The sequence below is a fragment of the Polypterus senegalus genome, chromosome 16 (assembly GCF_016835505.1).
Source record: "Polypterus senegalus isolate Bchr_013 chromosome 16, ASM1683550v1, whole genome shotgun sequence".
NCBI lineage: Eukaryota > Metazoa > Chordata > Cladistia > Polypteriformes > Polypteridae > Polypterus > Polypterus senegalus.
In genome coordinates, this window is record NC_053169.1 from 52,991,190 (window position 1) to 53,005,583 (window position 14,394).

The 14,394-nt window shown below is 37.1% G+C and overlaps 1 protein-coding gene across 2 annotated transcripts in view; it reads right to left on the bottom strand.

Annotated features, from left to right (window-relative positions):
* Positions 1-14,394, bottom strand: part of arid4b (AT-rich interaction domain 4B) — a 163,602-nt gene that overhangs the window by 73,618 nt on the left and 75,590 nt on the right. For both annotated transcript variants that reach the window (XM_039738847.1, XM_039738846.1), the window contains exons 7-9: positions 13,808-13,899; positions 3,458-3,596; positions 1,556-1,635 (exon numbers count right to left, since the gene is read on the bottom strand). In XM_039738847.1, coding sequence (XP_039594781.1) covers positions 1,556-1,635; positions 3,458-3,596; positions 13,808-13,899 — 311 coding nt within the window. The remainder of the gene's footprint in view (positions 1-1,555; positions 1,636-3,457; positions 3,597-13,807; positions 13,900-14,394) is intronic.

Consider the following 14,394-nt stretch of genomic DNA (forward strand, 5'->3'; position numbering starts at 1 on the left):
GTTTAGTTATAAAAGAGGCTGGGGAGACCTGTGCTATCAGGACAAAATAAACATATCTTGTTTTTGCAATAGAGAATGCAATTTGGCCTTTGCTGTGACACTGATAAGTGATCACAATTTGTCACTATTTTCTGACAATATCGTAAAAAGATTGTGAAATGATCAAAATGAGCAGTCATAGAAAAATTCAAGTGAAAGCTGACAAAACACACACAGCAGCAGAACCAGCATTGCATCATGTCCCCTAACCACCCTACTGCAAATGGGAAAACTTACATGTATATCTCAGTAGTACTAGGGTGTTGTACCGTGTTAGCCATTATGAATGTAGAGAGAAGCCAAGCAAAATTACACTTTTTATTGCCTAACTAAAAAGATTACAATATGCAAGCTTTTGAGGCAACTCAGGCCCCTTCTTCAGGCAAGATATAATACAGAAACTGAAGTTCCCTGTGTTTATATACACACACTAGGACAAGAAACAACATTGGTAAATCTTTAAATGACAAATCTTTAATGTAAAAAATTAATAGTTTCCTTCAGGCTAAGATTAATTTAACAAGAGAGAGAAGAACAATGTATGGTCAAGATCTTTGGATAAGATAACTGTCCAACAAAGTCCTTTGAAGTTTGTGATGAGTTTTTCAAAACGATATGGGTCTGTAGACAGGTTATCTGTGTCAGTCTGAGAGATGCAAACTCTTGTCTTTATTCAAACCATGTTGTAATGTATTAAATGTTAACATGAGTTTAACTTCCCATTCTTTTTTATCTTGTTGTGTTTTGAAGTTGCCCATAAGCACTGTGTCTTTAAAGTCACTCTCACAGTGTCCATGGCTGTTGAAGTGGGCCACTACAGGAACATCTGTGTTGCCACGTTTAATGTGGAACCTGTGTAAATTCTTTCTCTGGTGGAGTTTTTCTCCAGTTTCTCCCACATAGAGTGCAGTGTCAGTACATTTCATACAGAGAATTATAGACCACATTAGATGATCTGCAGAAAAATTATCCCTTTATGTGATGTTCAAGTCGGCAGTGTGGTATCATTACCACACTATTACAATAGGCTTAATTAAAAACAAGGACTGGCTTCTAATTAAAAAACTGGCCAGAGTGAAATTGGTTGGCGTTTGAGGCTTCAACTTAGCTGGTCATCTGTTGGCTTACTTCATATATCATTTTTGTTTGGCTGGCATTTAAGGAAAAGAAAAGCAATTCAGAGGACCAAGTCTTAAAAAAAGGAAATTAAAATGAAGGGAAAAATAAGTCAGGTAACAACTGAAACTGGCCAATGATAAAGAAAGTGGCAGGAAGGAAAACCTACAACCACTGCTGCCCTTCAGGATTGAAGCTGGACACCCATGCACCATATATATAATATATAAAATAATATGATGTTCAGTGGTAGCAATGTTGTTCATAACATTAAACTTGAAACACTACCCAAATTATATTTTCGTTTTTGTTCAAAAAACTGTACTTCATTTCTAAATTATAAATGTAATCTTGGTTATTTTTCTTAAAAATTTTACAAAAACAGTTTAAGAATACTCACAATTTTCCATCCTTAAATGAACGAACAAGAATGTAGTCTTTTTTAACAGCCACCTCCTCATTGCAATCTGGAGAGATAACCTTGAAAGACAAGAATGGGAGTGGGGTGGGGTGTATTGGGTGACACAGGGGGAAAGAAATATATCAGCTGTTAATACTGTTTAAAAATATCTTTAAAATTTAATAAAAAAAACAAAACTTGACAGACATGGTTAGTGAGAATGCATAAGCCAATTTTGAATATGGGATATAAGTGTGAGTAAAATTTGTGATCTGTTTATAGAAAATGGTCCTTTTCTACTGCAGCACAACATATAATGTCTACTAATTGATTTGTTTTCAATTTCAGTCATTGGAGCGTACTGTTAGTGCAGTTTGTTATACATTAAAAACACTTTAATTTACCAATTACCACACAATACATCACTTACTTTAATTATTTTAGAAATTTCTAATCTGTTTAAATTTTCTAACAGTATTTCTATTTCTCAATAAAGACTTGCTGTATAAAATCACACTTAAATCTATTTACTTGCTGTATAAAATCACACTTAAATCTATTTACACACAATGATGCTAATATGTACTTCTTCTGGTATCCTTCACTGAGTAATAATCATATTTGGGGTCGAAGGCTGCACACACCAGAAGGTTTACAACTATTTAAATTTTAAGGTTTCACTGTTCAACAAAGGCTTTCTGAATTCAGTGGCCAAAAACAGCACATACTGCACAAATATTTATTGGCAGAGGTGAAGTGTGCAGAAAATCTCCTCCTCAAAATAAACTGTAAAAGTGTGGAGGGAACTGGCTGTCTAAGGCATGAAAAAAAACAAAATGCACATGAAAAGACCATCTTGTGCTCAAAATAAACTATTATGTTTGGATGCATCCCTGTCATTCTATCTTTGATCATTACACCACTAATGTAAAAGTTAAAACACAGCAGATAATTTTCCTGAATATATGAGTCTCATCGCAGCTGGCTTTGCATATGCAGTGTTAGCCTTAACAGACATCATAAAGACTATGCCCTCTTCAGACTAATCTTATTATATCTTCTTGTATGCAAAGAATTGCATGAAAAGATGCCGAAAAATTGCCTCCTCAATTTTCAAATGCATTAATTGCAGTTACAACAAAGTACTTTCTATTAGCCGGGGACATTTATTTATTTTAAACGAGGATGCTTAGTTCCAAGACAAACAAAAACTTTTCTTTATAAATAAAAAATAGACAAATATTTCTTTTTTACCATTTAAATTTTATGAAATTCCTACATCAAACAGCTTCTTGGTAAGACTACCTCTTCTTTCTGACAAGTCTAGTGTAGTTTGTGGTAATAACAAACTACATAATCTACAATGTACATATTATGCATCTCCAATCCTTCTTATGGAAACAGCAGCAATCCAAACATCTTCAAGTTAACTTATAATAAAACTTTTTCAAAATAACTGAAAGTGACTTAATGCTTTACAACATTTCAGCTAAGACCATGCAGCCCCCTAGAGAATGAGCAACTAGTCTAAACAATTGAATGAGTAGACTACCACTTCAGTAGTAATTTAAATCTTTAACAATCATTGCACCTTTTAATTTAACACAACACTGGACTTACCTAAATATAACAAATTATGTGCATATATTTAAATACATGTTTGCACTTTGCACAGGTAGTTGCAACTCCTTTTCACTTACAGATTTGGAGAAAATGCAATTTGACTACAGATACCTATAGATTGACATACAAAACAGCTTTTTACTCATTCAACACTGCCCACTCTTCACATTTTATTCATAAGCACATTAATATTGGGCAAAGGTATTCTAATCCAAACAAACAACAGATTAATTAAACATGTGGATTAACCTTGCTCTGCAGATAAACTTTAATACTCACCAGGGCTGGATACCAAGTGGTTTTCTTCTTATCTGTTGCTGTACACTCCACACACACTACTTTACCAAGAAGCTCATCATTCAGGCGTCGCTCTCCATCTTCATCTTCACTGGAGGATGATGAAGACTCCTCTTCAGGACTACAACAATAAACAACATGTAGGTGGAGGTTGGAGGTTAACTCTCATTGGTTTTTACTTTAGCTTCAAAATGTACTTATAAAACCTTACCTGGCATATAAGCTGCAATTTTGGTCTTCCTGAAAGCAGTGTTTTGTCAACTGCACCATTGAGCACATAGTGAAATTCTCTACCTGAGTTTGTTATACTTTTCCATGGAATATTAAAAAAATGTTTGCATTTTATTCTCAGCTACTTAAGTTCACCCCATTTTTTAAGCATTTTATTGATTTTATTAAAATCAAATAACATTCCATAAAAGCAAGTAAAGTTTAACAAAACTAGGTTTGAAACAAATCAACCTCAGAAATTAATGAAATGTAAAAAAAAAAATATTTTTTGCAATATGGGAATTGCTACCAACCTCAGTAATAGAATGGTAAGAATATTTGCATTGATTTATTAATAGTGTGTACAAAAGTCCAAAAGGTATCCTAATGAGCTGAATGACTTCCAGCCTGTCGCTCTGACGTCACATGTGATGAAGACCATGGAGCGGCTGCTGCTTCACCACTTGAGACCACAGGTCCGCCACGCCCTCGACCCTCTGCAGTTCACATACCAGGAGAAGGTGGGAGCAGAGGATGCCATCATCTATATGCTACACTGATCCCTCTCCCACTTGGACAGAGGCAGTGGTGCTGTAAGAATTATGTTTCTGGACTTCTCTAGCGTCTTCAAAACCATCCAACCTCTGCTCCTTAGGGACAAGCTGACAGAGATGGGAGTAGATTCATACCTGGTGGCATGGATTGTGGACTATCTTACAGACACACCTCAGTATGTGCGTCTTGGGAACTGCATGTCTGACATTGTGGTCAGCAACACAGGAGTGCCGCAGGGGACTGTACTTTCTCCGGTCCTGTTCAGCCTATATACATCGGACTTCCAATACAACTCGGAGTCCTGCCATGTGCAAAAGTTCACTGACAACACTGCTATCGTGGGCTGCATCAGGAGTGGGCAGGAGGAGGAGTATAGGAACCTAATCAAGGACTTTGTTAAATGGTGCGATTCAAACCACCTACAACTGAACACCAGCAACACCAAGGAGCTGGTGGTGGATTTTAGGAGACCCAGGCCCCTCCTAGGTTATCAGAGGCGACATTGTGCTGAGAGTGCAGACATATAAATACTTGGGAGTGCAGCTGGATGATAAATTGGACTGGACTGCCAATACTGATGCTCTGTGTAAGAAAGGACAGAACAGACTATACTTCCTTAGAAGGCTGGCGTCCTTCAACATCTGCAATTAAGATGCTGCAGATGTTCTATCAGACGGTTGTGGTGAGCACCCTCTTCTACGCGGTGGTGTGCTGGGGAGGCAGCATAAAGAAGAAGGATACCTAACGCCTGGACAAACTGGTAAAGAAGGCAGGCTCTATTGTTAGTATGGAGCTGGACAGTTTGACATCTGTGGCAGAGCAATGGGCGCTGAGTAGGCTCCTGTCAATAATGGAGAATCCACTGAATCCACTGAACAGTGTCATCTGTAGACAGAGGAGCAGCTTCAGCGACAGACTGCTGTCACTGTCCTGCTCCACTGACAGAATGAGGAGATCGTTCCTCCCACACACTATGCGACTGTTCAATTCCACCCAGGGGGTAAATGTTAAAAGTTAACATTATACAAAATTATTGTATGTTTTACCTGCATTTTATCACTCTTTAATTTAATATATATTTTTTTTGTTTTATCAGTATGCTGCTGCTGGAATATGTGAATTTCCCCTTGGGATTAATAAAGTATCTATCTACACACGTGGACAAAATTGTTGGTACCCTTCAGTCAATGAAAGAAAAACTCAAAATGGTCACAGAAATAACTCTTAACGCGCACACGTGCCGGTCCTGGGACATAACAGCGTTTTAAAAACGTTACAGTAATGTGTGCATGCCCATCTGCCATGCATCTCGACACCCTACCCATCAAATGAAACTTCAAAGTCTCGTCTTTCCGATGATATAAACCATTTTGACACACAACAACCACAGCACTGACACTAAAGCCTTTTTTACAGAGAAGTACATACTTTTAAGAGTTGACTGTCCCTACCTTTGAAGACCCCCTGCAAGTCAAACATCAATATTTCCGAGCAGTATTGATCCCATTGTGTCCGTAAGGCTCCAGCGAATATAATCCAGTAAAACGATTTAGGTCCAAAACACACAATATATTCTCAAAGGGACAAAAACTCCAGAAAACGTTTCAAAACTTGAGACCACCTACGTAATTTTTTTTCATGTATATTGCTCATATTAGACGTAATTTGTTTCTGTCGGCGATAACCATGCTACCGCATGAAACACGGAAGTGTTAGCTTCCGAAAGACACCTAAGTTGGCCAATTACGACGGGTCTGGGGTTGACTGGCACCTCGTATAGCCAACCAGTGTCACAGAAAGCTTGGAGGATGACGTATAGCTCCAAACTCTGGTAGAATCTACCAGTTTGATTGGACACTGTGACTGACACTCAAAACTTACAGCCAATGAGCAGCCGAGCATTTTGATATGTAACTTGCCATACTAACTTGTAAACAAAACGATCGAGCTGCGTGAAGGTGGCATTTGTGCCAGTCTGCAGAGTTGGTGCGTGGTTGTTTATTGTGATTTCGCCAAGTTTTTAGCATTTTAAATATGAATAAAAGTAGAAGTTTAAACGTAAATAAATGCTCGATTAAATAACAGATGCATGTACGTGTTGCGAAAGTATTCAACCGGCCCAGGAGACGTCTAATGGCAGAGAGCGACGTGCCAGCCCTTGTGCTTTCTGCTTGCTAGTGATTGCTGCCATCAAGTGGCACATGGAAAACGCTGAGCTGTGTTGTAACAGTTTGTAAAAGAAATATATATAGTTTGTGTGCATTTTATAAAAAAAAAAAGTAAAAAAATATAAATATATTTTTGGCCCATAACTTGTATTGACTATTTTTACATAGAAATGTGTATTTTTTATTGTTTTTATTATGGAACATGAATTTCCATAACTAATAGAGTGACACTGTGTGTAGATATAGATTCCTTTAGGTGTAAGCTTTCAGTAGAGCCCTCATTGATATATGTGGGTTGAAGCATTCAAAAGTTATTACACTTTTTCCATATGTTCCAAAATGTGGATAATGGTCCCTCTAAAAAGCCCCTGGGCATGCCCACATAAAAACTGGTGTAAAAAATGTCATTTTTACAGGTATTCTTTTCAAATTTGAAATTTGAGTAGTCAACAAGTTATTCTGTTGGTACATAGTGTGTTTCTGTCCCCACCTACCTACTGCAGCTTTATTTTCCTTTATTTTCCTAAAAAACTTGGGAGAACAAAAAATTCGTTTTTGTGAGTTCTAATGTGCATAACTTTTGATCAGTCACACCTACAGTGATTCTGACTACTAAGGGTGAAACTAGAGAATGTTACCTTTACAAAGAGACCAAACATGTGTTTATACTCCAGATAGTTCAATAACAGCAATGATTCTAATTTGGAGGTCGAATTACAAGCGATTTAGCAAAAATGACCCCGAATGATAAGGGGTTTTAATCTGACAAAAGTAATAATAAATAAAAATTCTATGAAATTTAACCAATGAAAGTCAGACATTAATTTTCAACCATGCTTCAACAGAATTATTAAAAAAAATAAACTCATGAAACAGGCCTGGACAAAAGTGATGGTACCCCTAGAAAAGACTGAAAATAATGTGACCAAAGGGACATGTTAATCCAAGGTGTGTCCACTAATTAGCATCACAGGTGTCTACAATCTTGTAATCAGTCAGTGGACCTATATATAGGGCTCCAGGTAGTCACTGTGTTGTTTGGTGACATGGTGTGTACCACACTCAACATGGACCAGAGGAAGCGAAGGAAACAGTTGTCTCAGGAGATTAGAAAGAAAATTATAGACAAGCATGTCAAAGGTAAAGGCTATAAGACCATCTCGAAGCAGCTTGATGTTCCTGTGACTACAGTTGCACATATTATTCAGAAATTTAAGATCCATGGGACTGTAGCCAACCTCCTGGACGTGGCGCAGGAGGAAAATTGATGACAAATCAAAGAGACGGATAATACGAATGGTAACAAAAGAGCCCAGAAAAACTTCTAAAGAGATCCAAGGTGAACTTCAAGCTCAAGGAACATCAGTGTCAGATCGCACCATCCGTCGTTGTTTGAGCCAAAGTGGACTTCATGGGAGACGACCAAGGAGGACACCATTGTTGAAAACAAATCATAAAAAGCCAGACTGGAATTTGCCAAACTACATGTGGACAAGCCACAAAGATTCTGGGACAATGTCCTATGGACAGATGAGACAAAAATTGAACTTTTTGCCAAGGCACATTAGCTCTATGTTCACAGACGGAAAAATGAAGCATATCAAGAAAAGAACACTGTCCCTTCTGTAAAACATGGAGGAGGCTCTGTTATGTTCTGGGGCTGCTTTGCTGCATCTGGCACAGGGTGTCTTGAATCTGTGCAGGGTACAATGAAATCTCAAGACTATCAAGGGATTCTAGAGAGAAATGTGCTGGCCAGTGTCAGAAAGCTTGGTCTCAGTCACAGGTCATGGGTCTTGCAACAGGACAATGACCCAAAACACACAGCTAAAAACACCCAAGAATGGCTAAGAGGAAAACATTGGACTATTCTAAAGTGGCCTTCTATGAGCCCTGACCTCAATCCTATTGAGCATCTTTGGAAAGAGCTGAAACATGCCGTCTGGAAAAGGCACCCTTCAAACCTGAGACAACTGGAGCAGTTTGCTCATGAGGAGTGGGCCAAAATACCTGCTGAGAAGTGCAGAAGTCTCATTGACAGTTACAGGAATCGTTTGATTGCAGTGATTGCCTCAAAAGGTTGTGCAACAAAATATTAAGTTAGGGTACCATCATTTTGTCCAGGCCTGTTTTTAATGAGTTTATTTTTTTAAATAATTCTGTTGAAGCATGGTTGAAAATCAATGTCGGACTTTCATTGGTTAAATTTCATAGAATTTTTATTTATTATTACTTTTGTCAGATTAAAGTTATTTCTGTGACCATTTTGAGTTTTTCTTTCATTGACTGAAGGGTACCAACAATTTTGTCCACGTGTATATCTATCTATCTAAAATTAAACTGTTCCTATGAGTGGATGAAAAGAATGAAACAAAAAAACACATGGTCAGGTATACTATGAGATGCTATCAGCAAAAACCATTAGGTAAAGAGGGACTTGAAGTTTGGAGCACTTGGCTCTAATGCACATGAAAGAATACAGAAAATCCAGTTAAAAGCTACCACACTTTTCAAAAGACAGAGTTTTCTGATTTAAAATGAAATTGCAAGCTGAACTGGCAGCATTGACCTGATAAAAAATGGCATTTACAATTCTTCAACAAGCTAACAATGCTGTAAATTTTAACCCCTACAATCTCTATCATTGTATCTTGTCAAGTATAAACCCTGCAAGAAAGGAACCTTTTATCCATTTTTCCAAAACCCACCATATATTGAGCAGGGTTGTGGGAAGGCTGGAGCCTATCCCAATAAGTAGAGCACACATTATTCCAAATTCTCAATATGCAATTTTTTAAAAAACCTAATAACAAATTGCTTAAATATAGTGTTACACTCCTTTGGTAAGTTTCTTTCTATCTTGATACCTGAGTTTCAATTTATTTTTTGTGATATTTTGTGCTCTGGTAATCTGGACAGTATTCTGAGTCAACTAATTCTAAATAGTGCTGAAGTAAAATGAACTGAAATTAGATCAAAGAGATTGTATGAAAAGGTTTAAACTACTACACAGAGGAAAAGAATAGATTAATAGTTCAGTGTCCTCCTAGGCGCTTACTCCTCAAAGCCCTGAGCCTGGTAATGGGATACAAAAAGGTTAACATTTATAATAACATTAGCCATAGATAATCTTTTTGGTAGCTCTTCAGCAAAATTTCCTCACATGAAAAAAAGAGGCATTTCAGTACTTTAACATATTAAGTGATTATTTCCATTAAATTCTTATATATTGTCTAATCTACAAAGGTGAATGTGTTTTTGTGTTTGTTTAGTATGCAAATCCAAACCATTGAACCCGTTTCAACCAAATGTTGCACAGATTCTCTGTTTGTACAATGGAAGACCATACCCTATAGGTTATTCTTAAATATTTTTCCCCTCAGGAGCTTAATTCAATAAACATACCTGCACTTCATTCATTAGCACAGGTATTGAATGGTGGGTTTAGTAAATAAAATTTGGTTTATGTGACAAGATACTTAACCACACATTATCACAGACTCAGAATGAAGCCCTGCAGTAATCAACAGGGAGGACCTGTTGTATAATGCTATGTTTAAACTGAGTTTGAGAGATGGCAAAAATAATTGTTAATACTGAAGACAGTATTTCTGCCGGTGAGGTTATTAAAGAGAAATCACATGAACCAATGGTTAATTCAAAATGGAAAGGTCATTGCAGTTACAAAACATGAGTGTACAGGTTGTAGCAACACTACTGGGGAGTGAAAACTTAAATTTCCAACAGTCCCTGCAGTGGATGCTGGAGACAAGGAGGCCAGCGCGAGATTTAAAAGGAGGCCAGTTATACAGCAAAGAAAAGGTCTTTTGTTGTTTCTCTTGAGTTACCTGTCTGTTTGCCTTCCCTTTCCTGCCTTTGGATTCTTGTTTTGCCCTGGGTCGTCACCTGTTTTGGGTGTATGCACTGTCTGGTGTCTTCCTGTTGCATGAGGACAGTATGAGGATTTGTTGTTGACTTGCAAAGAAAGGAGCACTCCCGATCCCATTCACACATCATCATCTCATTAGGAAATACCATTAGGACTGATCTTTACATTAACATACAGCGTGCTGATCTCTGGACTATATACCTTCATCATTTCATTACATCAGCTTCCGTTTTTCATGGCCTTTATCATGAGTGTTTTACAGTATATTAGTTATTATTGTATTAATGTTAAGGTTTCTTTATTTGCCATTTGTGCATAAAACAGACAGTCAAAGCACACTGGAATTCTTGTGCAGAGCTTTTTCAGGGAAATCATAGTAAACATTTTTAAAAAAAAGTAAACCATAAAACAATATAAATACATAATATGAATTACAATACTATACAAAATAGTGGTAATATCTACACAAAAAAAATACAATTATATTGCAGATATTACACATTTATCACTCGTCATTTACATGACAAGTGAAGTGAGATAATGTGGGGTTATTTCACATGTTCAGTCATTTTGTTTTGCCATCAGTCTGACTGTGGCGGGGAAAAAAACTATTGAAAAACCTTGTTCTGTGAGTGATGATGCTATCCGCTCTACTGTGTCACAGATTGTACATACAGTTTTTGTGTATGAGCAGAGAGTGAGCTAGATGGAATGAATCCCTGATAAGTCCCCCCGCTCTTTTCCGACAGCAATATGCGTACATAGAGTCCATAGAAGGACGTTTTGTCCCTATGATCCTCTCCGCAGTCTTTAGGACTCTTTGCAAAGCCTTCCTCTCTGCCCGTGTGGTGTTCCCATACCAGACAGTGATGCCTGTGGTAAGAATACTCTCTATCTATCTATCTATCTACTGTATCTATCTATCTATCTATCTATCTATCAGTCCTCTGTAGGCCTGGGTGAGAGAGCGATGCTTCAGGCCAGCTTTTCTGAGCAGCCTAATGAAATAAAGCCTTTGCTGGGCTTTTTTCACTGTGGCTGTGGTGTTAAGAGTCCAGCTCAGGTCTGATGTAACCTGCAGACCCAGGAATCTGTGGCTGTCAGCCCTCTCCACCTCAGTCCCTTTGACGATAAGAGGCTGTAGAGGAGGAGGATTCTTCCTAATGTCCAGTATTATTTCTTTGGTCTTGTCTGTGTTGAGGATGAGGTCTTTCTCCTCTCCATAGGCAAGAATGTTGTTTACCGGGATCCTGTACCCTGACTCGACCCCACCCCGATGAGCCCCAGGATGGTGGTGTCATCAGCATATTTAATGATGATGGTATTGTCCTGGGTGGAGACACAGTCATAAGTGTACAGGGTGAAGAGTTTGGGGCTGAGGCAACAGCCCTGTGGGGATCCTGTGCTGACTGTGAGCTCAGCAGACACCTGTCCTCCCATTCTCACCACCTGTGGTCTATCATGTTTATTGTATATTGCCGTAAAGGAAAATGGGATGGGAACATTTTAGTTTGTGTAGTTATATTTTGTTTATTATTGTTTAATATAGTCACTGTCAAAGGCAGTGTGAATCTTAGCTGGGGTTTTAGTCTGCTACAAGGTAGTATCTGAAAACCTGGAGAGGGAAAGTACTCCAGCAAGGTCACATCATTATTCAATGTAAAATTCAAGCTTAAAAACACTACATAAAATAATGAAGTTCAAGATGGGAAATTAACAGTGCTACATTCGCCATCCACTGCCATCAATTACAACGCATATCATTAGCAATGCATGTTTATTTTGAGGTTTCAAAATAATTAGCAAAGAAAACATTAAGGTGCAATAGTTGTGAAATGCGTGTAAATTCATGGAGAGCAAAAATATACAATCTAAAGGAACCAAGCAAGTGCCAGTGATTTATTAATTTTATTTTCAAATCTTTGCAATTGATAGTTGGGTCTATATGTATAAAGGCATAGTAAGTTACAGAAAAGAACTGAAAGAAAGACAGTTGAGCAAGTAAGTATTTAAGTTGTATCAATTTCAAGTAACTTACTTTGTAACTTATGTAATCAGTCAAATCATTTAACTATAATAATTCTGTCTGACACACTATTTAATATTTAAATGCTGTCGTCCTTTCTAAGCAAAAATATATTACAGTGATGAAATATAAAGGATCAAAAACATCCGCAAATCACTATGGTACAAACAGTTTTCTTGACTTGGCTCTGTTTACCATTCTTTTTAAAAAGCTTTAAAGGTACAAAACATGTATTAAATCTTAAAACTGATTCTCACATCATCATAATACTAAACAGTACTTCTCTTTATCTTATTAATTTTAAAGATTTTATTACAAAGAATAAATTACAAGTTAATCAGATGTATAATACTGATCTGTTCAGACCAACCCTACACACACACCATCCATCTGGAGAACAGATGAATACATTAATATACAGCGTAATTTTTTCATTATAATCTTGAAAAGTAAATTCTAAAACCTTCTTAATCATATTTAGGGTCTTGGGGAACCACAAGCTACCAAATACCTTGAAGCACAGCACAGGAGCCAACCCTGGAGGGGCTATACTGCTGTTAGAATGTCACAGGACATTCTCACACACACTCCCACAGTTACAAAGAGTGAATTTAGAATCAACAGTCATCTTTAACTGTAAATCTTTCAGTAACAAGACTAAAAATGACACTATTTAGAAGAAAAGCAATGCTGGCAATTGGAGAATGTATACTCCGCACTGATGATGATCAAATGCATGTATCACAGAAATAAGTGCAACCCAAAAGTAAATGAACTAAGTCTGTATAGAAAGAATCAAATAATTATCATCATTTGTATCTTGTTTGGTCTTCATAATCATATTATGGCTGTTATCAGTTGTTATCCACATTACTGAGTTAAACATTAATGCTAAATAAGATTTTCTTTAATAAAAAGATTTCCAGCACTTTTGTGTATTTACAAATTTGGTTATGATCAGCTACACTAACAGCTACAGCTTTAGACTGTACATCTCTAAGGTTACCTATTCACATCCACATCATTGACTCTATATAGGACCCCTGAATGTGCCTCTTAACCTATGAGTAGTAAAACTATATAAAGTATGGACACAACCATATTACACACTTGGGATTTGTTACCGGTAAGTCATTTTGGCATACAACGATTAGTTAAACTATTATATATGTAGTAGCTCTCACACCACGTCCACCTTTACTTATTTGCATTAGAACAGCCGTTTTACTAAAGATGGGCAAATTAAGTTATTTAGGAGAAAAACCTTAGTACCCTGGAAATGCAAACACTCGTATATGCAAACTGTACAAAAAGAGCAACCTAAGCAATGGCCTGAATGCACAGTGTCAGGAATTTTCCTTCTTAATCTCAGAGTGTTAGTCCATCAAACATAATTTTATTCAGAGTTTATCTCCCAGACATCTGGGTACTAAGCAGGAAATATCTTGTGCATTCTTAAAACCTCTTACTTTAACAATACTTACACATGATTAGATCTCCTCCCTCTGTTTGATTTCTTGCCTATTACTGGTGTACCAAAATGTTCCGGGTTTGTAAGAGGCAGCTGATCTAAAGTCTGTAAGCACCAGAAAAGCAGTAATTAATGTAAGATTTTTACGCAAATTATATTAATAATTGCAAGTAAAAGTTTTATTTAAGGAAATTTAAACATGGAAATCAGAACAACAGTGGTTACTATTTGGTTAACACCAAGAACCAAGTTAAAATGGGAATCAACTAATCTGAAAGCCCTTTGGCTTTGACTGGCACATATATCCCACCATCTGAGCAAAGAATACAATAGCAGAAGCCATCTTAATGCTCAGCTGTAACAGAAATGTTTATGTATCATGTGTATATGAAATTGCACAATTCCGTGAAATGTATCGAACATTCTGAAACATCAATAGCAGGATCCTTCCATGTTCAAGTAAGCATTTTAAATCAAGCACCTCATAAAATGTTTTATGTACAAATTTATGACCAAGACAGGCTTGGAGCAAATCAAAAAACTACTAGGTGAATGATACAGTTTCAAGAATGGAGTCTCATAGCACCAGAGTTATGGTTG